General features: G+C 39.1%; 1 protein-coding gene across 1 annotated transcript in view; it reads left to right on the top strand.

Moving 5' to 3' along the window:
* Nucleotides 1-218: 218 nt before the first annotated feature.
* Fkbp14 (peptidyl-prolyl cis-trans isomerase Fkb14) overlaps nt 219-25,546 on the top strand; it is a 66,358-nt gene continuing 41,030 nt past the window's right edge. Inside the window, exon 1 of the mRNA XM_028313667.1 lies at nt 219-493. Within this exon, the coding sequence (XP_028169468.1) occupies nt 306-493 (188 nt within the window). The 5' untranslated portion in view covers nt 219-305. The remainder of the gene's footprint in view (nt 494-25,546) is intronic.

Below are 25,546 nucleotides of genomic sequence, written 5' to 3'. Positions count from 1 at the left end.
AATTATTTTTAAGTTAGCAAGTTTCAGCAAAAGTGGAACACTCCTCGGGCTAACGTCATCGTCGCGTGGCATCGTGAGGAAGCGACGCGGCACTCGCTCGCCCGCGGAGCAGCCGCAAGCCCTGCCGTCTCGCTCCGATGTACCTCCGCCGCGACGCGCGAGCAAGACGGAGCACCACGCTGACAACGCAAACTTTACTCGAATTCCAAGTTGGCGATCCGACACAACCCGTTCAGTCGCTCCCCGGCACCGGCACTGAGCGTCCGCGTTTTCCTCTCCCAAAACTAACTTTTCGTAAGTTCGACATGACGTTACGTTGCGTCCTCGCGGTGTTGGCGCTGGCCTGCTCCGCGCTCGCGGGCCAGGAGGTCACCGAACTCAAGGTGGACGTGGTCAGCGTGCCCGAGGGCTGCACCACCAAGTCCAAGCACGGCGACATGCTGACCATGCACTACACCGGCACCCTGGACGACGGCCACAAGTTTGACTCCAGGTAAGTGCACATTCGCAGCTTCCTCAGCGAGTTGCAACTCTATGCTGGCGGGCGAAAACCTCTTTTACCGTGTGAGAGCTGCAAAGATATTTATCTGTGGCCGGTAGTCTTAAAACTTAAAAAACTGCGAGAAACTTGAGCTGAGTTTTCCATGAAGTTGTTAATTTAAGTAGGGCATGCTACGTGCATATTTCAACAGGTGCGCATTATTTTGGATTGGGCTCGGTCGTGCCTTGAGGTTCCTTAACCTCATGATTTCTAAATATATCGTTGTTTTGCCACGTTAGTGGAATCAGTTGACACGGTTTGTTGTGGAGATGAGCGTGAGCCGTGAGCGCGCGGGTCTCGGAGGATTCCGGCACCATTCCGGTTTCTCGCGAATATCGTGGATGCGTGAATGAATGACTTGTGAATTTAATTGTTGACTTAGCATTCGACACCGCGTCCGCTTGACCTGATTCACGTAGGTGGACGACGACATTCAGTTTGCTTATCAAGACAGAACTGATTTTAACCGAATCATCAATCATTTCTTTCGTACATAAAGTACATTTCTTACGATGATTCCTTACTAACGTGAAGTAAATTCCAATTGGTTTTACAAGAATTTAAAGAAGAAACTGCGGAGTATTTTTTTGTTACTAATCACCATGCTTAAGGCTAAGCTTTAATGAATTATTCTACAAGCGAATAATTAAATGCACTCTTTTACGAGTATTTGTTTCTCGGATGAATAAACTTACAAACTGATACCTACCGAAGTAAGGTAGGTAGTTTAAATGCACTTAAATTAAATGTAAAACGATAACACAACATGATACCTATAACCAATTTATTGATGACCGACAAAATATATTTTTTTAAAGTGATCATCATATCGTAACTTCCAAGGGATTTGCATTGTCTCTAATCCATGTGAACGGGTTTCTAATTGGAAAAGGTTCTTTAAGTTTAATTCGTTTTCCGAGAATAGTTAATCGCCTCCAAACATAATATAATAGACATTGAATTATTTCTGCAGTTTTGGAAATTAAACACACTACCTGCAAAATGCTTTAAAAAATACTCATTAACTAAATTATACGTTTCAAAGTAAAACCTTTTGCAAGAGATATAAAAGACATCTAAAGTTCAATGCAGCGTAGTCATAATCAAACAAAACTGATAAAAAAATAAAATTATCTTAATGATGTTCCGTTTTAGCTCCGGGCACATCCTAATAGATAAAACAGTTCGCTGGCAATGTAATTAACGATATATTTACTGCAGCCGCATACAAAAATAACTTTTACAAATATGTTTTTCAGGAGTTGGTTTAGGAGATGTATTTTTGACACACATGACGAATTCCAATTCTCGCTCACATCATTACTAATTCGCAGAATGTATTAATGATAAAGAAACATCCCACTAGAGCTGCGGACAACCTATGCCTTTTTACAAGCTTTTATTTAATTTATTGACCGCCTTATTCGATCCCCTGGACAACTTGTGCTCTGCGGTTTTACAGAGCTTTATCAGCTTCGGAAAAATGATATTGTGATTCTAACCATAAATTATCAGAAGTATAAATTGCTACATTGTTGAGTCTGTCATTCCTTCTCGGTCACTGTGTATGACTGTAGCCGTGGGTCAGCACGTCATGACCTGGGTCGCACTCGTACGTGTCATCTAAAATGCCAATTAGCTATAAATTCAAACAGCGGGAGCTATAAAATGTTTTCGTTATTGGCCGATAAAAATAAATATACATGCCAATACTGAATGACCTATTTAATAATAGCATTCAGCTTTCCATTCTATGAATTGATGACCAGCCGTTTGTATTTTAACAAAACATCAATCTTCAACGTGAATTGCTGTCCCATGGAAGTCGGGACCGTGTTCAATGCGCGGAACAAGATTCTTATTCCATGTTTATTTTTTCAAAAAACATTCGGTCGCCTCTGAAACCAAAGGAACTAAAATATTCCCAGTTCTGCGAATCGAGGGAAACAATTGGCCCAATGTCCCTACAAATGGTCACAATAAAATAGCTGCCTTCCCCTTTCCACGTGACGGAGACGACGGCAATTGGACCTTCGTCGGGTTTATTGTCGGATCGGAGAGGTGCGCGCTCCGCACAAACAATGATGTCATCGACGTAAACTGCCTTTTTGCTGCTGAGGTGAATGAAGACTGTTTCATCCACCACCGTACACAATGCCTTCTCACGTCACACCTGTCAGTGATGCTAAACATAATGTTTATTCACTAGGTACTAGGTAATTCTATTGCAAATGACAAAAAACAGTTTCAAAAAGCATTAATGAAATATGCAAATCTCGCTATAAGAGCAAACTAACTTCGAGCTGGTATTTTAAACCATTTTGCTGAATCTTTTTCCAGATGTCGTCATAAAGTCCTTTTGAGGTGTCACATAAGGAATAGTTAGTTAAATTAGCAGCTAGAACGGTTGGAATACGTCTCCATCATTTGCATTTTAAATCCAAATTTCTGCAACGAAGCAGTCACGTTTAGGTTTTGTGAGAAGATAAAAATATCCCTCACCGCTAAGAGCAATGAACAGCCTTTCTCATAAATAATGGAATATTAATTTCATTTTATCAACTCCTCAAAACTGCGGGAAAGTTGTCCTATCCCGAAAGTGGCCGGGACAAAGTGCGGGACGCAGGACAATGTAGGCGTCGGATAAATAAATTAATTTATTAAACCGAGCAGTTGTGAAGTTCCTCGCAAGAAACTGCAAAATTGGAGTTCATACATTCTGGGCGGCGTACACACGATTTTCGCGAGCGTGATTAGGCAATGAAAAGTTTCGTATAGCGCGGTGAAGTTTCGTTATTATTATGGGCTTGAGAATTTAACCTTTAATTGCCGGGCGCCTCGCACCTGCCGAGCCCTCTCCCTGCGGTTACCACTTTATCGTTCTTCTTCGCGCTCCGGCGAATATTTTTCTCCCTTCCTCTCGCTGCTCCTAACCGTAAAATCTGACGCGATTTAAATAAATTAAACAGAGAAAGTATCATCTCGCTCGTAACACTTACACCATAAAGTTAAATTGTAAGCGAGCAGACGCTTCAAAGTCTATTGCGAAAAGATCTTAGACTCCGTTAAAAATGTATGTGATAAAGAAAAACTGAGCGTACCCGGCTGCCGTAATGACGGAACTGTGTTGCGATTAGAGGTGCGTCAAAAATTCAGCGCGTGTCATGAGGCGGCATGACCCGCGCGTGTGCACCGACCACGCGCTCGCGCCTGGTGAAGACAGCAGAGTGTACATTTCTGCTGCTACATAGCACCTATTTATTACTCGTACAACTATATCGTACATAAACTGTCACCGAGTGTTTAGCTTGATAGATTGATGATCATCGAAAGGCCTCAAAGGGGCGCAGCGCTCGCCCCATGTGACACGTGAACGGTGATGATGTGATCGTGTCACGAAGTGACATTAAATTTTTCTCAAATTTCGAACTAGGTAGGTACGTACGTAGTAATGTTTGCATACCTACCTACTCGTACTTTCTAACTAGTGACAAGTCACGCATGCCACACGCCACGTCACGCCACGTAGGCAGACTTAGGCCATAAATATGCGGCACAGCGTTGCCGACATTTTTATTACACATTTGAAAGAAAAATAAACCAATGGGTTAATGTAACCATAACTGGTCGAATTTAAAGTTTAATAAAGTAGTAAGTAGTAAGATTCATATTCTGATTTGAAGTAGGTATTTTGTGAAAATTAACATAAAAATAAGTTCGCGGTAAAGAGAGTTTTTTCTTTACTTGCCCCGCAATTGAACACTCGATTCGGCGTAATTAAGTAGTTAATATTCATGCCCGCTCGGTCTGCACTTTCCGTTTTATAGTGATACAATGTTAATGTTGATAAAAATTCAAGTGTGTTGTCCGCGGGAGGGAGGGCCAAGTTCCACTTTCTACCAGATTATCATAATACAGGGCGGTTCATTTCTTATGAATGGCTGTCTGTCTAAATAAGATTGAAATCTTAAAGACTGCGTCACGTAAAAATATTGTATTTTTTGTGTTTTCTCTTGAGACCTAAGCTTGGTCTTTAGTCTCCAGAAATATTTAAAAAGTTTCTCTATCCATGAGGTTGTAGATCCTGGCTACACAGGAGTTGCAGTGGTGGGAACGAGAGACGGGAATAGTCCCGTTATCCATGAGGTTGTACCCTAAACATCCTGTACCTACACAGCGGGTGCTGCGGCCGTTACTGGCAATTCGGCAACTTTTAATTGTGCGGAACCGCCAGCGACACTAATTACCAACGTTTTTAGCTGCATTTAGAAACCCTGATGGGTAAATCGGAGTTTTTTACATTATAATTGCAGCTCGCGAAAATTTGCGACCAAACTACAGGGGACAATGGGCGACTTTCCACCACATGTCACTAGTAAAGCTCCTAATTTAGAAGCTATTCTTATTGTTTGTTCCTTTTCGCTCTATATCCGAGTGAAACAGTATTTTTATTGATTTAATGATATTATACATGCGAATGACATGAAAACATATTGTTCTTCTCATGATAAATGAAAGCATAACCAATCCAATCAAATGAAACTCCATGGGCATTCAATAATTCGAGCAGTAGGTACCTGTTTATGGATGAGTGAGAAAACTTCTCCAAAGTTAATTTACCAGCGTAATCCAATTCGTGATACACCTTGAATTTCCATTTTCTGTCTGTCTGCGATGTCAAGAGCTGTCCAAGGCAGAATGGATTATGCGAGTTGTCCGTAATCCCTGTGGCCGCGTCTCCCCTGCTCTTCGGATATCACAACTTACGGTAATCCCGTTAAACTTGCCCTGGGAGCTTGACTCACGACTAATAAATTTACTGATCAACCCTTTGCAATTGAAAATGCAGTTCAAAACTGTTTCAACTTCAGACCATAGGATCTGAGGTTTCAACTTACTCGTAGTATGATTGAGAGATACTTCTCAATTTATTTATTTCTTAAAGTTACACGAAGATTTTTGCAACAATAAGTTATTTTCCATTGAAAAACAAGGAAAACTCTTAGAACAGGTGTTCGGTCTCAGCCATTAGTGGTGAAAAGTAAGTTGCAAGATTTCCTACTCATAACAACATTCTTTTGTTCGAGTGTCTAATTAATTTGTTGAAAACATTTATTATACGTAAGTAAGTAATTAGAAAACAGCGGCATCCATGTAAGAATCGCGTAAGAATGAGGCGCCTCCACGAGTTTTGTAGCATTCGTTCAACAAAGTAGGTGCGTCCCGGCAGAAGTTTTGTTTCCACCTGGAAAGTTTCATTGCGATGTTAATGTTTGATGCGCCCGCGCAGGTGGAGGCTCCTGAAACCAAATTAGCAATTTATTAAGAAAATTTGTAAGGCTGAAGGTTCCTTTTGAACATTTTTTTAACCTCAGAACATTAGATGCGATGCAGACCTCGATCATCGCCATATTTCTCACAGATTGTTCGTCAGAAAAAAATGAAATCACAAGTCAAGTATCACTACATACAAAGACGCTTTCCGCTGTCTGTCTCTATGTAGGTATGCTTAATCTTTAGAACTACGCAATGGATTTTGATGCGGTTTTTTTAAATAGAGTGATTCAAGAGGAAGGTTTATCATTTAACTTAGCACCCGTACAAAGCCGGGGCGGGTCACTAGTTTCAGTATAATTACATCTGAAACTGAGTTTTTAAAGTCACGAACATTTTTGTAGAGATGGACCGTACCGACGGATCCTTCTATGTCGTGCGAAGCCGCGGGCATAAGCTACACTTGCGAGCAAAAGTATGGAATCACTTACATGAAGTTGTTTCCACGCGATCTTGTGTACTAACGAATTTGTTAGTAACAAAAAAAGTGGCACCATTTTAAAGATTAAACTTTTAACTTTAAATTGATACCAAATTCATTTAAATCACACCAGTATTTAAAAAGATATCCCGGCTGATGTAAAGAAGTAAGGAAAAAGACATGTATCAACTGTTTGATACGTCGCGAGTTGCGGCCTATTTACCCCCTATAAAAGCACGTCTTTTCGGATTTTTGCTTTCACACGTTGATCCTTACACATCTCCGCTTCTTTTGACATTTTACCTGGGATTCTACACCTTCAGAAGCAGCACAAATCGTTGCACTATTGCAAGAAGGGCTCAGCCAGCGGGCTGTCGCACGTCAGCTCCACATAAGCCAGTCCTGGGTTTCGAAAGTTTTAAGACGCTTTCGGGAGACTGGTGGCTTTATCCCGAGACCAAGTTCTGAACAGCGCCGGTGCACATCGCAGAGGGATGACCGTTTTTTCATGTCAACCTCTCTATGAAATCGTCATTTGACTGGTATCGACGTCCAGCAAGAGCTCAGAAATGTTCGTAGGATAGCTGTTAGCGAGTGGACAGTTCGTCTAAGATATAAGCAATAGAATTTGACTCCAAAAAGGCCTGCCACAGGCTCGAAACTGACGGCAGGTCACCGATAAGCACGCTTTCAATTTGCTCGTACACATCTCGATGGGAAGTCGAGCAAGCCACCCCCATAAGCCACTGTTTCAGCGAACCAGCACTGCACAAATCGCTCCTCAGGCCGCCTATAAACCCGACCTCTTCGACTGCTGCCCTGCAAACACAGTTTGCATTCATCGGAGAACAGAACTCGCCTCCATTACTCGCCTTCCCATCGAGATGTGTACGAGCAAATTGAAAGGGTGCTTATCGGTGACCTGCCGTCAGTTTCGAGCCTGTGGCAGGCCTTTTTGGAGTCAAATTCTATTGCTTATATCTTAGACGAACTGTCCACTTGCTAACAGCTATCGTACGAACATTTCTGAGCTTTTACTGGACGTCGATACCAGTCAAATGACGATTTTATAGAGAGGTTGACATGAAAAAACGGTCATCCCTCTGCGATGTGCACCGGTGCTGTTCAGAACTTGGTCTCGGGATAAAGCCACCAGTCTCCCGAAAGCGTCTTAAAACTTTCGAAACCCAGGACTGGCTTATGTGGAGCTGACGTGCGACAGCCTGCTGGCTGCGCTCTTCTTGCAATAGTGCAACGATTTATGCTGCTTCTGAAGGTGTAGAATCCCAGGTAAAGTGTCAAAAGAAGCGGAGATGTGTAAGGATCCACGTGTAAAAGCAAAATCCGAAAACTCGTGCTTTTATAGGGGGTAAATAGGCCGCAACTCGCGACGTATCAAACAGTTGATACATGTCTTTTTCCTTACTTCTTTACATCAGCCGGGATATCTTTTTAAATACTGGTGTGATTTAAATGAATTTGGTATCAATTTAAAGTTAAAAGTTTAATCTTTAAAATGGTGCCACTTTTTTTGTTACTAACAAATTCGTTAGTACACAAGATCGCGTGGAAACAACTTCATGTAAGTGATTCCATAGTTTTGCTCGCGAGTGTAGTTAGCCGATAAGTCCGCCCTACTAAGCTCAGTTGATGACATTAGCGTCACGAGTTAACGCCAGCGGTCGCTGACTGGCGCTGACAGCGCGCAGACAGCGCTGCTTGCTGCGTTATTTAGCGGGTTCAGCTGATCCATCATCCAATCAGCCAATTACCGCGAAACGGTTCGGATTCGAATCCCACATGGGACCCAGTGTCACTGTAAATTTATTTTTAATCACACGTGTGTGGTGTGGAGTTTTAATATGGTCATTCAGCTCAGCCATGGAAATTCTCTTAGTTTTGGCCTTTGATTATTTACTTCGCTAGGCGATACTTTTCAGTTTGAGCATGGAAGTAGAGTGCGAAAATGATTTATTCTATTTTATTCCAAAATAGTTGGTTATTTCATGGCTAATGTATGGGCAGCCTTAAGAACCGACTTCAGAAAAAGGAGGTTCACTACGCATGGGCGGTACTTGTAACTTGAACGTGCGCACACGCATTGTCAGTCGGTCGGCGCTTGACATCGTTTGAGGGGAAAGTCGACTACGTTTGGGTTTCTAAACGCCTCTTAAACGTACATGCGATTTGCAATCTAAACTCATCGACAACCTCCTACTCATTTGATGACATATAATTTAATTTAACAATTGAATATTTCGAAAGTTTTATGTGAATATGGTCAAGACTTTAGATGGGACATCGATATTTCCCATTTAGAATATTAATAACTGTTAACTCAAATTAAGCATACAGATGATGTCAAAGCAAATAATGTGACTCAGAAAGACATATTTGACAATCAATTACATCACACAACATCGTCACAATATAGAAAGTGTCTGTACCTACCCAAAAGTTTCATTAAAATCCTTTATGGACAACGTCAGCCTATGAGCGAGTCTCACATTTTTGAAACAAAGGTTTTACGCCCGTTAGGTAAAGAAGCAAAAAATCCATCACCTACGAGACTCTTTATGCAGTAACAGTGACGAGGCCTGTGTACGCTCTTTAGATTGATTTCTCGACGGGCCCTACAGAGCCTTACTTTGAGAAGGTTCAATCTCGTTATTAACTACTAACTAGAGTGATCAATTTGATACCCTATCAAAAACGATTACCCGATCACACACGAGGAGCGCAGTTGCCCTAACTCTCATTTAAGTTGGGCGAGAGCTCGCACCTCGATGCATCATCGCTAGTTATTAAAACATTATAATGTTGCTGGAGGGGTTCAAGTTTTTAGTTAAGTTTTGACTTACGCGGTGCTGGTAGAGTGACGTTTAAAGACTATCTTTGCCCGCTGCTTCTTACGGTCTTAAGGTCATCATGGCATGTAAAAATCTGGATTATGAAAGTCTACACTGCTAACAACACAAAATGTCCATGAAACCTAGTTATACTTGAGTGCTACATCTATCCCTGGGACTACGTATCGAAGCTGTAGAGGTCAACCTCCCCAGGGCCCAAATAGCACCGATCAAGCTAACGAGCTGGCTGATTGTCGCGCGTTTGGCGCAGCCCTGCCTTACCAACTCGCATCGACTTGGGATCGCATAGTTTAAACTTCGCGAGTTATCTAAATAATAACTTCGCGTAAAACAACTTTAGTTTTAGCGTAACGCTATTCAAAAGGCGTGAGGCTGGATTCACACTCGTAACACGTGTAGGGGAATTTGTGAATTTCATGTTTTGAGCTAACCCTTTAGACCTAATTTACAGGTCAAAATCGGACCCAAGACCACCGCGTCGAAATAGCAAAATATTTTTGTTTATTTTTCCCGATTTGACTAGAATATGTAAACGGAATCTTAACGAATAATATTGAGATGACACGTCAATATCATAATGGCCGACGATAGAGAAAGAGGAAAATTAAACTACATAGAACCTACCAAGTAGGCAATATTCTAAAAACTTTTACAAAAATGTGGTATGAGACAATATAATGTATAAAAGCTTTGATACAAAATACAATTATGTATCACCACGTCTACGGCCAAATTGGCAAAATAATTAAAACGACGCGACACGCGATGCGTTTTTAAAAAAAGCTCATATCAAAATGTTGTGCAGGTATTGCGAAAGTTGAACATACCTGCGACTGTCATCTGTGCAACTTGTTTGTTAGATCTCTACTGAAATTATTTCAATTTGTGTTGTAACTCCCGGCTTTTGAGTTCGGCGGCAAAAGTGAACTGCGTTAATGGGAAATTGTTGACAACTTTTAGTTTATTAAATATATTTGCTGTTCATTTTAACACCGAAAAAAGCTCCTCAGTTTAGATAGCGAATAATAGAATTGAGAGCATACCTAATCCAAAGGTATTCCCGAATATAGAGCGGCCATTTTGTTCCAATCACATTGTAACGCGGTGCAAGGCAAGTCCACACAGTACAGTCTAGGGGCGTTTTCCATTAGCAATTTTGATTACTTTGTATTTGTGTTGTCGAATCGACGGATAGAAATTTAATGAGGAATCCCACAGTCCCAGTCTGAAAGAAAATGAAGCTCCAATCTAATCTGTGGGTCTCCGAAAATCGACTAGTAATTAATTGGCGAGGCGGACTGTACCCGGCTTTGGTCAAATAATGTGTTGATTTAATGGATTCTCTTTGGGGAGACAGTTCACACGAACAGTGATTAGATATGTTTTGGATAACCAAAATTATAAAGTACGAGTACTATATTGATAATTAAATATCCAGTAGGCTTGCCGTAATAAAAGTCAAAGCCATATTAAATGCTTGCCTTAAAACTTGACTGCCATGACCGTTTAATAACGTTATTAATACCTACTCTACTAAAATTAATAGTTTCTATTTTGGCCTGTCAAATTAATAATTCGGAGAGTGGATCGATAATATCTATTTGAGGTCATTAATTGATTTATTGACTGAAAAACGATTTTTCATTACTACTTTTCCTGACATCTTCGATTCTTACGTTAATTATCGTACCGCAAAGCCATACATTGTACCAATTATTTCACGTTATCAATTCGAACAAGCCACAGCTCTTAATTAATCTGAGAACACGCAGCCAATAAAGGATTTTCATTTCGCAAAAGTATCCGCATTTTATTAAAAAAACATATTCGAGAATGCAACAAGGAAGCGCATAAACGTTCGCGGAAATTTTGGTTTGATCCAATGGTTGGTGGGTTCCTTGTTTTTATCTTGGCATTGATCGTGTGTCGCAAGCTGGCCTATTGTCTGGGACAAAGGCTCCCAGGTGTTTATTAAGGCCGGTGAATTGTGGCTTATCTGATATGCAGCGACGGCGCCGCACAATTGATTCGGCTGGACTTTCAATCTTTGTCTTAGCGATCCCATCTTGCCAGGACACGTCCTCGTGATTACAAACCGCAAACCTCGCATTTACATGTTTGCAACCAGTTTCGCGACACTAGGTATTAACCATTGTACGACTAATGCTGACTTCTAAACGACACGAGATCTCGAGGGCCGAGGCCCTAGACTCTCTGTCATAGCCAATTAGAGTTACTTACTACTACCACTCTACTACTTTCACTACTTACTTTCTTTTCAGGATCATAACAACCGATGCATTTAAGCTGACCCAATTATTTTAAAATCTTCAATCGAATTGTGTTCATGCTGGGAATGCTCTATGAGAGCCAGAGCAAGTCTGTCGAAAAACTATTAACTATTCTGACAGAGACTTGTCACGTAAGCGAAGCACAGCAAACACACTTACAGAGTTGTAGCGTCAGGCAGCTCAGTGCGCAACCTCAAGTTCTGAAAGGGCAATGTAGAGCTAGTCGGTTGGACATGCGAGTTCTGCAGTGTAACAGTCTAATTTAGCCACTCATCTCACTTGATACTATGATCTGCTTAATGAATACATCTACCATCCCAAGTTTATCGTTACGTTAGACCGAATTCAGCAATTCTTGATATTTGCCAAGTCCCGTGTCCAAAGTACTCTGGGGTTTTTAAATATGTATAATATTACGTCAAATAAAAGTGGCTCGAGTCTCGAATAGTTGAATACGTCGGGTAAAAGCCTAAGAGAAATGAAACTTATCTCTTTTTATAGCAATTCTGATCGCCAAGTCAACTTTTAACAAAATAATTTATTTGTTGCGTCAACCTGTCTGGACGTCAGACCAATTCTTGTGATAAAAAATTTAAAGCGATTAAGATTGCCACTTAAAATCAAATTCTAATAGATGTTTTATTGAGATACTCTAATTAATTAATATCTACGAGTAAGTAAGGACTACTCGTACTTACATTCAATCCACAATTCACAGACGTGTTTCGTTAAAAAATAGGAAACATTTCACCCATTTTTATTAGCATGGCGTGGAGGGGAGGGAAATTGGGAAGTCTCGAGAATGTGGGCGAAGTCGCGGGGGTCACTAGTTAATAATTTATTTAAGAGCGGGTTCCTTGCGGCGGGTCTTCGGCGTTATTTTTCGCACCGCACGAAAATCGCATAATAATTTTGACGGCAAGTCCATGAGTGCTGCGGATCTTTGATCCTGAAATCGTTTTTGATTATGAACCATTCACAAATCATTTGCTGTTACTGGATTAGGTTTCGTTTAAGAAAATCTATTTTCCATTATCCCCCCAGTTTACGTGGTTTTAAAGCTTTCCGTACCTGGCTCACGACTATCATAATAAATTAAAACATAACCTGCCAAACCACGTCAACTTTTTTCAGGACGTTCAGATCACCTGTCTCTTAATTTCCCGCCTAAAACCCAGTAAATGTCGCCCGCAGAAAGTTTAAAAACGCTACGACGTGGCTACGGCAACGAATGACATTAGCACACGTCCCCCGCCAGCCTGTTAGAGCGTAATCGCTTCGTCACGCGTCGCCCGCGGATTGCTGCGGATCGTCTATGCTCGACTTGCTAACACGCCGCCTTTAGCTCGGCGATTTGCGATGATTATAGTACTAGACGTATTTTTGAATAAAAATAATGTTTATAAATTGATTTCTAATACTCCCCAATTAATACGGCTTGTGTGTAGCACAACTCTACATTTTCTAAGACCAAAAACGCGTTGCTAGGTTTAATTTAAAATGGCACGGCTTTTAACGATCCTTAAGATTATTTTAGGAACGATACAAAACTCGCACAGGTGCAAGATACCTACTTATTTACAAAACTTTTAATGCAGCTCTGAAATTAAATAGAACCAGCCTTTGTAATTTAAAACCATCAGTCGGCCGTTTGGTGTAGTGGTTCGAAAGCGAAACGGACTACTATTCCGGAGGTAGCGGGTTCGATTCCCGCACAGTACAAACATTTGTGTACATGAACATATTTGTTTGTATTGGACTGGGTATTTTCTATGTATAATAAGTATGTATTTACAAAAAAAAAAGTATTTAAGTATGTTTATATCCGTTGTCTAGTACCCATAGTACAAGCTTTGCTTAGTTTGGGACTAGAAGCGCAGTGTAAAATGTCCAAGGATATTTATTATTATTTATTAAAAGTGTTAAATAAATAAATAAGTAAAACTATTATATTTATTCTAATTTAAAAGCTGTTTAACATGAAATTATTTGCTGTTCTTTGATTGTTGAAATAACATTGATGCTACAGTGCAAATACTGTTAACCAAACAAATGAGTTCCGTTTTCAGAATTAAATTTGACTTTATCGGCTTAAATAGGTATGATTATGCAAGTAGTATGGATAGCATGAATAAAAAATACTTCTGTAATACCGTAATAGCAGCTATCTTCGATAATTGGCGCGGGGACAATGCATCGGTTAATAATTAACATTGTGCAAGCCTCGCCCGCGGCGCCGCACGACGGTGCAGCGTCCCTCGAGGAAACAGTTTATTTCTGGAAGATGGCACTAATATTGCAGCTAGACGAAACAAAAATATTTGCCTAAAACCACAATGTATAACGGGGTAGCAGAAATTAATAAAAATTGAGACTTTAGCAGTTTTTCATTGCAATTATTCTTCAAGAGGCAACTTCCATGTCAATAGCATGTAATTTTTATAAGCGACAGAATTTCTAAAACCAGTTCAACATTTCTAGAGACTCTCCAAAACCCCTTCAGTCAGGAGCAGGACGTCTGTTTCAGGAGTAAATAAAAGTTATTGAAAATTTTTGTGCATTATTTTTTATCCGTCTCTACAATGATTACAAAAAGCTCAGCTTTTCCTCTTATGTTTAAGCTGGCTCGTTTTTATATGAAATGAAAATAAAAGCTTTTAAAAGCTCGCGTCACCGTAGCAAAGTTATTTTTAAGTCACGTCGTGCGGATATGGGAACGTATAATCTTATATTCAACTAGTGGGAGAACTGAATTTCCGACATATTCCCGCGACTAGCGAACACCTAGCTAGTTGAATTTTTAGCTAAATTGTCCACTCTGACTCACATTCACCTCAGGCGGGCTTTCAGAGACAATAAAAACATTTTAAACTCACTTTTAGCCTACGGGATAAATAAGAAATGCACTGGCAAAAACCAGGCAGTTTTATAACGCTTCAACGCGCTCAATTTTGAGCATATCTGGTTTAATTATATTAGCAAGCAGTTAAAAGTGAGGTTAATATGATGACCTGATAATCGATTGACTTTCAATTGTCTTTGCCCATTCGAAACCAATATAATTTATTACGGATCCTCTTTGATTGGTTTGAAGAGAGCGCATTAGAGAACTATCTTTTTTTTCGTACCAGCTACTTCAAATTTAATGTTCATAAGAATTTTAACATGGCCGCACGAAATTAGAAATTAGATTAGCCTCTTGGTGGTCTTCATAAAGCCTCCAGCTAGGAACTTTACCATACCACCCAAAGCTTGTAATCTTTCTTACTCGTATAATCGATATAACCAAATACCTGTATTATCTATCCACCACCATAAGGTGGATAGATACAGGTCACTTACAAAGATTGGTAGGTAAAAAGGTTTTCCTGCATTTGCTAATCCATCATGCCTGAGACCTATCTCAGAGGTTTTACTCCGTCAATAAAAAACAATTAAGCCTCTCGTCTCTCTCACTCACATTTAAATGGTATACGTGAGTAAGAAAGAGCCGACGTCGAATTCATTCGCGTAGTAGGCACCCTGAACGGCAGGCAAAGGTCATCCGCATAACCGATCGACGAAAAAGAAAGTGTATTGTGTACTGCCGAGTGAAAGTGCGGCATCGCGACCCGAGCGGCGGGCAATTAGCACTGATCCTCACACGTGATACGTGCGCCCTCTAAACTTACTTTTCGTCTGATCCATTTCGTTGAGCTAAGCTCGCTTCGATTCTTCAGTAAGCTATTCCAAAGTAGAAGTAACAAAACGGTTTAAAACTTGCCCTTGCATAGATGTATTTGCATATTTTGAAACATAGAGCTATAGAGAACTAGGCACTTGCATTCAAAATAAGAAACTCCCACACAGATGAATGACAATTCATTAACAAAATACGAGTAATAAATTAAAAATCTTAATCAGTTCCAGACAGGTTTCAGATATTGAACTTAGCTAATTAAAATGAAAATCCAACCCTCACATCCCACAATACGGCATCAGAATCCAAAGGCAAACAGATTAATACGTGCCTCCATATTTGTTAAAAGGAAACATATGATTTTCTAATCAGCCGGTCGGGATGTCACAACGAAGCCGCGAGCGGTAATTAACGGAAAAACCCGCCTCAAAGGCTAGTCTAGCTCCACACCCAGACATGTGCCAACAACAATATTTTGGTTGGTAAACGAATAATCAGTTTAAAGCGTAGACTGATAGCACCACCTTACTTTACCCGTAACTACCATAACTTTTGTTAAATCGAAGGTAAGCTGTGGTAAGATGGTGCAACCCAGCCTTACTTACGTGATACTTAAGTAAATCAAGATTGTATGAAAATTGCCATTTCTCAAATAAAATATCATAAATTCTTGATTGTCGATAATAAAACATTGAATAAATCAAATCAAACATACTTTAATTTTATCTATTTATTTTAGGGTCTATGTTTGAAACTATACAGGGTGGAAACGATAAGTGATCTCACTCGATTATTTCTAAACTATACAAGATATCGAAAAACTGGTTACTGATCCTGAAAGTGCTTCACGAGCTCTTTCAGACGGTACCAATAATAGGTTACAGAATAAACTGGAACTATCCGAAAATTCAATGTTTCCAGCTTCCATACATTCGGTAAAGTTACATAATATTAAAAACTACACAAGATATCGCAGAACTAGTTACTGATCCTAAAAGTTCTTAACGAGCTTTATCCAACGGTATCAACAATAGCTTACAGAATAAATGGGATCTATCAAAAAATTCAATGTTTTAATCTTCCATACATTTAGTACTAACACAGTGAATACAGTCATTGGTACTCATCTCTTGATAATATTATAGCAAGTAAAGCCTAAAACTAATGTTTTCCACAAATAGGGTAAGGTGGTGTAAGAGTGCGCGGGCGATAAGAGTGCGCATCGCACGTCACGTCGATCCTAGGAGGGGTATGCGGCTAACTTTAGTTGTGTTTTGATCTGTTGGTGATAAAGGTTACGCAGCCCAAAAAAAAACGAAATTGGTTAAAAACAGGAGATACCACGTAAGTCGAAAGTTTTTTACTCGTTTTGATCTAATTTTATTGCGTTTGGCAAAGATTTCTGTTCGTAGACTTTCAGTTTAACAAAATTATTCAATTTTTATGCAAATAGTTTACCTACTTAGCTAACCGATTCATTCGAAAAACTTGCCCGAAAACTCAATAGATGGCGGCAGTGGTTCAATTTGTTTGAAAAGGGTCAAACGTATAAGAGTGCGCACGGAGTGTGCGTATAAGATTGCGCGCGCACTCTTATACGACGTTTATTTACTGAAGTGTTGTAGGTAAAATAAGATGTCATTTATTATGCTTATATTTTTTTTGTGTATTTACAGCATGTCTCGGAGAAAGAAGAACTTCTTCCCGACAAAACAATACGAAGAATGAGAATGAAGTTGTAAAAGAGTTCAGGTACCATTTAAAAACATGTACTTTGGATTAACCGCAAAGGTATTGCGTGGGCTAGCTTTTGAGTATGCTCAAGTATATGATATACCGAACAGGTTTAATGCGGAATCTAAATTAGCTAGAAAAGAATGGTTGAGATGTTTTTGAAGAGATATCCTGATATATCATTGAGACAACCAAGTGCTACAAGCGTTGCTAGAGCTATGGAATTCAACCAGGCACAAGTCGAGAACCTATCACGGAAGATTGGATCGAGTGCTCAGTGTGCCGGCAATGGTGGCATAAACACTGTACTGACTACTTAGGCCAAGGACTGTATACGTGCGACTTGTGCATTAAGAGTTCATCCGCGCACTCTTATACGACTCAACAGCGCACTCTTATACACCTGGGTGTATAAGAGTGCGCAATTTTCATTTTTTATATATCTTCAGTTCCTACCTTAACTAATAACATAAGCGTGATTTGTTCTTCTATAATTTGTTGACAGATAAACAGAGTTAATAAATATATAAAGTTGATTTTTCTAAATGTGGTATTTTATTTTTTATGGGGTCTCAAAATTAAAGTGCGCACTCTTACACCACCTTACCCTAATTTTAAATAAGATGCAAGTTACGAGTTTATTTAACCGACTATTTAAGTTTATTATTTCACAAAAAATAAATTACACTTCTAATATTGTGTGGTTGGCATACATTTAGTATGGAAGCTGGAAACTTTGAATTTTCGGATAGTTTCAGTTTATTGTGTAACCTATTATTGATACCGTTTGAAAGAGCTTGTGAAGCACTTTCAGGATCAGTAACCAGTTTTTCGATATCTTGTATAGTTTAGAAATAATCGAGTGAGATCACTTATCGTTTCCACCCTGTAGATTGTGTAAGACCTTATAGTACAACATGGAATGCAATAAAGATAATAATATTGACTATTGACTATCATTCAGCATATCACTGTCAAATGATAACAATACGTTTCATTCAATGTTTAATGAAATGCAACTCTATACGAAACGGACACTGGAAGATGTTTCGGGCAGTTCGCCCCCAGTTCTTACAGCGTTGTCGGTACTCGTCCGGCTCGCATCGCCGGCTGTTCACCGTAATGGGATTGTGGAGATTGCAGACGCACAAAGGCAACGAACACACAAAACACAATGCTCCAATTTGACAGATTTGACAGTTCCATTTGTTTTACAGGAACCGAACAAAGCTTTCAGACGGTTGTTGTTTCCAATGAAATTGCAATTAAAAAAGCAAGCTGCTTTGAACAGGTAACCGCTTAGGGATTTTGATCCTAGAATACGAGTACAATAGTTTTGTATAACTAAATTATATTTTTCTTTCACACCAAACGTACCTAATTCGATGTCGGTCTCTCATAGAAGCTCGGTTAGCGTCATTCAACTGTGAATAAGTGAAAACTGTTTTTATGTTTTATTCAGTGATGTAGTTAAGTGCACAAAACTTACGCAGGTATATAGGTAGGTACTCTATAGGATCTGTCCACACTCAAGCAAAAATCTATTCTCAAGAAATCAAGGCTTAAATATAGAAACTGAAGCAATTACGACGTGTCCTTATAAAGCTCGGCGTGTTCGAGTGTACAATGTACGTCGGCAAGTTTAAAAAACATTCAAGCAATTTATTTACCGCTTTCGCATTTATTTCCCTGGTGTTTTCATTTGTTTTTTGTCATTTACTATTCCATCGCAGTTCTCAAAGTTAAACACGGCGCTGGAAGTGTTTTAATGTGAATAAAAATATTCACGCTTCCGCGGACCTAAAAACTTTTAACTGGTCCCGTTAAATCGCCGCTGTACAGTTACAAGAGATAGGTATTTGCTTTAAATTGTAAAAATTGACAATACTATTGTTGATTGTCTCTGTATCTAAGATGCATTTTACTTAATTGTTCAATAAATAATATCTGCCGATGCACACACGCACGCCACGTGGTCGCAGTATAAATCAATCTTCGCCAGTCGGATAATAAAAACTTATTCTCGCTTTCATTTATTACTTGTTAGTTTAGAAACGTTTCGCTCCGCGATAATGTTATCAGCGACGTGGCGCGGCCGGGCTGGCTGCGCTTGCGCCGATAAACATATTAGGCGACTTTATTGTGGCTCACTTACGCGTGTCCAATGAAACCGATGCGTAACTGTATTAACTTTCCGTTAACTCTTCTTAAGTGATATTTTTATTATTAGTTGCAATGCCGTGTGCATTTTGTTTCACGCTGTAAAAAATGAGTACTTACGGCACGTGTATATTCGTCAAACGATTAAGTTCATCATCATCATCTCAGCCATAGGACGTCCACTGCTGAACATAGGCCTCCCCCAGTGTTTTACAAGTTGATCGATTGGTAGCGGCGCCAGCGGTTCCCTGCTACCATTATGATGTCGTTGGTCCACCTTGTGGGTGCCTCTATGCCTCTACATAGGTGTCGGACCTTATATTATTGCTACAGCTATGTTAGGCTCTATTTAACTAAATAATGCAATTAACAGAGCTAGATGAGTGCAGTTTGTCAAATCTGACGTCACATTGCTATCATATCAACAAAGTCGAGTGGTAGACTATACCTTAGTTAGTACCTAATATAACTCAATATAATATACCATTGTATGGTTACGAATATTAAAGTTTTCTGTGAATGTTAAATGCATTTCTATTTTCATAAGTACCTATTTACTTTCCTGTAGTTCTTAGAAAAACGTGATTGGAAATAGAAACACTATTTTTTTGCTGGTTTTACGAGACTACCGTGCCCAAATTGATAAATGACGTTTCAGATAAGGCTTCAGTATTTAATTGAAAATTATTACTCAATCAATTAGCAATTATTTTCGTTTGCATGCCTTAATCAAACGTGGTTTCTATGAAAAATTTTTGCTCTTTATTATGTGATTATTTAAATATTTTAACATTTTGTATCCAAGACATCGTTAAATATCATTTGGCTGGATGTTTAACGACTGAACTAGGAAAATCTTGTCAGTTTTCCACCAGGCAGTGTTGAATCTGTACATATGAGTCGAAAGTATTAGTTACCTACTCATGTTAGAAATTTTAAACATTGTGAAGAGCAGCTTTATCCTAGGACAAGTTTTTAAAAAACTTAAATGGATAAGGCTAATTTGTAATGACAATGTAACATGTGTTTCATGATAAAATATTTGTATTTGTATTTGTATTTGTAAAGTTCGAGATGTTACGGAATATACAGTGCGACTCAACATACCTTAAAAATTTAAATATAAAATAGTCACCATCTTTATAATATTACTAGCTGACCCGGCGAACTTCGTACCGCCTTAGCGTAGAGATTTTCTTTATATTTTTTCCGTAAAAACCTTGTACAGAGTATTAGAAAACTACAAAAAAAAAATCAGCCAGATCGGTCAAGCCGTTTTCATGTTATGTCGTGACAACGGAAAACGGGTTTCATTTTTATATATACATATAGATGTGAACGTTTCGCACGTCATTAAAATGTAGGTAGGCATAGCAATCACAACAAAAGATAGGAAATTTATTAAAATTGATTAACGATATCATGATAAAGCCAGATAGCGTACCTAGCAATAAATAACACAGGTACCAAGTACCAAGCAATCTATTTGTCAGTGCGAGCGAAGGAGGAAGTCTGGCCCAAGGCGCAAATGTAATTACTTGTCGGCGCTGATTCTTTTTGCTGCAACTCCTTATTGAATGACTGGTTATGATGTTTCTATTTTATAAACCTTTAAAAGATGAAGTCGGGTTGCATCGAACTGGCGCTCTACAAATAAAAGAAGTAGTGTAGGTACCTTTAAAACGTGTCTAACTGAACAAGATTTCTGCGTTATAAAATAATGTGTGCAGAGCAAACAGTGTGGAAAACTTGGATAGGATTGAAGAAGGAAGGTGTTTTCTTGTACTTTAATTCGAAGAAAGTATTCTACACATTAGTATGTCCACTGCTGGATTACGACAACACATGACGCTTTCGTTCTTGGCGTAGCCTGAAGTAGTTAGTAATATTATATAATTTAAGAAATCTTATCCCGTTCTGCATAGTAGCAACAAAATTGATTGTTTGTTCACGAGAAATTATTACTTTTGGTCCGTTATCAAGTTATTGAGTAACTTATTAAGTTATCGCCAGCGATAAGCGAGAAAACGTGGCGTTTTCGACACGGCGAGATAAAGGCTAAGGTCAGAACGATTGTCTTTACGTGGATGTCATTTGACCACGTGTACCTATCGGCGTTATCTACAATTGATTACCTATTGACTTAATTACACTTGTAATATCGGTTTTACCTGCTGTAATCAGTTCCACTGCTGCTTTAAATGTTATTTAGTTTTTGTGTTTTTCCTTTGATGCTTCATTACTTTGTCTGTAGTAGCTGTACGGCTTTGAATATTTTTTCCATTTACTTATTCATTTAATTAGGCTTTTTTATTTTAACTGTAAGGCGCGTCGTTGTACCAACAATGTAATTAATTTTGTTAAGCTTATTAAATAGTTTGTTTATTTGTATTGAGAACTGCTTTAACTTGAGTGATATAGATTTTATTTTAGACAATAAAGTGTTGCATGTGAATTTATTGATATTAATTAGTGTCGTCATTGCTTGAAATGTAATGCATGTAGATCGTAGCGATCATTGCGAGGTGGTCCTCACTGAAGCGTCTACCAAAAAGCATACAAAAGCACAAAATAAAATTGTACCTACTGTACGCTGAGCGAGGCCAAGCGAACGTGCTGCGCGCTGTGTGACCTGAACCGAGACTGAGACGGTGCTTTTTGCTAGATGCTGAGCGGATCCAGCCCCGCAAGTGAGTGCCACCAACCTTTGGGACGATCGGTCATCAGGCGCGCCCACGCCATGCACGATGGAAGGGTTTAATAGGTAGCCTTAAAACGGCTTTCAACTGACGAACTAACTTTCTTTGAAAATACTGACGAAAATAAACTTTGAATTCCTCCTATTTTCTTCTGAATAATTTCGTTGCGGGTCCAATGACAGTTTAACTTTCCCCCGGGACAAACTTGACCTTCACTGGTTGGGTTTTCATTGACGGTCAAGCTGTAGATCCTGGCTACGCAGGAGTTGCAGCGGCGGGGACGAGAGGTGGGAATAGTATCGTTTGACGATAGTACAAACATAAGTAACTGTAGCCAATATATTTTCTTGTGAACACTTAAATACACACCACAAGAATGAATATTATTGACTTGATGGGTTTGAAGGTCAGTACCAAATAAAAAGACAATTCTTACTTTATTATAACTGCAACAACTGGTCAGTACTTCAAGGCTGTCCATTCTTTTCCGGAAACCCTGAACTGTCACGAATCTGATGTTTTATCATTTGTCGCCAGAATTATTTATTGTGGTAGAGACTAGAGGACATAGAGCACAGCTCTTTGAGTGGGCAGTTTTAACCAATTCATTTTAAATACATTTAAAATAAATTCAATTGTATAAAAATATTGTTCAGCTTTTTGATAAAACATTCTAGTCCGGACTCGTGGATTCGGAATTTAATTTGATAATTTGCATTTAGTAGGTATATTGTTTTGCATGTAAACGAACGTGTCAGCCTGTCAAATACAGCCTATCGTCTATTTTGAATGCACCTATGCTTTGTGGCACTTCTGATTCAGTTGCAAAATAGTTACAGCGTGGAGTACACAATATTTTGAATTTTAACTGGAAATATTTTGAAACATTTTGAATTTGAATTTGAAGCTTAACTGCAAAGTGAAATGTACCAAGTCTATGTCTGCATAAAGCGTCCGTCAAGTCTACTGCGAACCTCCCAGAGACTGCTGGGGTTATCCTGGATATACCCAACAATTAATGTAAAGTAAATAAATGCTGTAGTATTTACTGGGGAGGAATGTAAGCACGAAACCTACTCGATACTTCTGTGCACTTAACATCAGTGTAGGTTATCGCAGTTGTCTAATGCAGTAAAAAATGCAACCCTCCTTACAATCCCGTTGAAGCGAAAAGCACTCAACAATCGAAACAAAAACAACAAAAAAAGTCTAAAGAATACGATTAATTCATACGGATGGTAGTTACGAGTAGGTTATAAAGGAACATTACAATTATAGTGGATTTCGTATTAGATATTTTACTTTTGAAATCTCTACCGTTGGATTTAAATTCGCCTTATAATTCCAGTACCCAACTTTATTGAGTATTGATTTTCGAAAGAATATAGTCAGAATCAATCGGCTATTCCCAGCGACTTCTGCAATAGTTATACAGTTCAACATGAAATTTTAAATACAGACCCGTCATCCCGCGAGGTAATTAAGCGCTACCTGGAAGAGGATACAATTTAAATCCATCAGATTGATAAAATTAATTCCAAAAATAAATCCCATCCATTGCCAGTGGTTACTGCTCAATCGAATTTTCGCTTCACTGTAAAACTCGACGGGCTGTCAATAAAATGTCAGCAACATTTTGTTTGCTTTAAATCCTGTAGAGTTACAATCTATAGATCCGATTAGTGCAAATACCGCGGAAATCTGTTCCGACTACCAAAATGGCCGACGTTCTGTATCATTTTTCAGATTGGAACATAGAGCCGCGAGTTGTGCTTTGACGATTATGTGCGGTTGCATTGGCGCTCCATTGTTACTGGGCAGTTGGGCACCAGGGCTGCTGGTTGTGTCTATAGTTAATAGAATTTGAATTCCTGAAAATTTTGAGTTTTTCAGTGATGACAGTCACTGAAAAACTCAAAATTTCCGTCTCTCTACATTTTCAACCGACTTCAAAAAAGGAGGAGGTTCTCAATTCGACCCGTATGTTTTTTTTTTTTTCTATGTTTGTTACGCGATAACTCCGCCAATTATGAACCGATTTGAACAAATCTTTTTTCGGCGTATAGGTAATACCTCAAGAGTGGTCCCATTTAAATTTAATAATAGAAAAAACAACCCCCAAGGGTGGAAAATTGGGGATGAACTTTTTTATACGCAATATCTCCGCCGATTATAAATCAATTTGAACGATTATTTTTTTGTTGAATAGGTATTATCAAAAGGGTGGTTTCATGCGAATTTGAAGAAAATATTTCACCCCCAAGGGTGAAAAATTGGGGATGAACTTTTTTATACGCAATATTTTTAATTTTTAGTTTTTTTTTGTGTTCACGCATTTGAAGTCGGTTTTATTTTTTTTTAAAGTTAATCTTTCTTTATTTGTAATCTCGTAGATCTCTGACAATAATTTCTTACTTTTATTGTAGCTTGTGGCGTAGAATTGTATTACTGTCCTTTTCTTATTAATAGCTCTCAAATGCACATTGTAAAGTAGCCGTGTTAACAGTTGTACGTGGAAAAAGGGTGGAAATAGGATATTTCCCTTCCCATCCAGGTTCGTTTAAAACTTTTGTAGCGCCTGTTTACAACATAATAGAGACATTGGTGGGGCTGGGGACCTCGCGAGACCACTACTGCAGCTAGCTTCATACACTTCTATTTAGGGAAGTATTGTAAAGACGATTTTATTCATGAGCTAAATATTTTTAGGTACCTACCTACTAAGTAAAAGCTCGTAATGCTGATTAAACGTATATAAAATCCTAATAAATACAGAAAACCTTACAATCTTTCTGACAATTTATAGCTTTCCTCAGACGTTAAAGAAACAAACTCAAAACGTATGCGTTTTAGGGGCATTCGTCAGGTCTACCTCCGTCCGTCAGGCGGCTCAATCCTGTCCGGCAATAAAATAAAATTGTCCGGAGTCCGGACGTTTGTTTATAGGGGGCGCCACCGGTTTACGGCGCCTTAATATTTAATATTGAAAAAAGCGATGGATGCGGTATCGGCCGCGACGCGGTCGGCTCCTCCGCCGATTGCCTCTTAGCGCGGATTCTGGAGGGATTTTAAATTGCGAATGTTTGCAGCTACGTGAAGTACATAAAAATAATGTTAACCTTCAGATACCCTGCCTGTTTTCTAGTCGGGGAGAAATGTTATTCTTTGATGTACACCTTCGTCAATTAGTCTATCGTTTAAAAATCATAATGGCTCCTTATGAACGTCACATACCCGTACCTTACAGAGGTTTTATACTTATTTGCTTATTTTTCCTGCGCTTCGGGACAAAGATTTGAGATGTTTAACACCAAACCATCTAAATTCTACACTTCACCCTATCCCTGGGTGTGCAGCACAAGCGACATGTTAAAAATTCGCAAGTAACAAACGTTTGTTTATTATGTAGCGTGCAGTTGTCGTGTTGTCGTGCGGCCGCCATAAAACCGTAGATTCAATTGCAGCTAGAAGGCCCTCCCTGGGAGCCGCGGTACGGACAATGGCCGGCACGGACGGACGGATTACTTTGTTATTTGTTATGTGATTTGCGTATGAGGCTGTGACAAGCCCGCGTAGAAGCCTTTGAGATTTTTACGGGACGTTTTGTGGCCGAAATGGCTCTATATTATTTTGGCGTCTATGGTCCGTAGCTAATAGCTAATAACACACGATGATGTGACGAGTTTTAGTCACCCAATTCACCAACGAAGAATTTCAGACTAACTTGCTTCCTTATTATAGTTTGCGTAGGCATCCTCTCACCTCTGGCATATACACATTTACAAAATCCTAAAAATTTTACTATGTACGTCGGTGT

Source organism: Ostrinia furnacalis, unplaced genomic scaffold (genome assembly GCF_004193835.3).
Source record: "Ostrinia furnacalis isolate ACB-3 unplaced genomic scaffold, ASM419383v2 OfSCF4318, whole genome shotgun sequence".
In the NCBI taxonomy this organism is placed as follows: Eukaryota; Metazoa; Arthropoda; class Insecta; order Lepidoptera; family Crambidae; genus Ostrinia; species Ostrinia furnacalis.
This window is presented reverse-complemented; position numbering and strand designations above follow the sequence as displayed.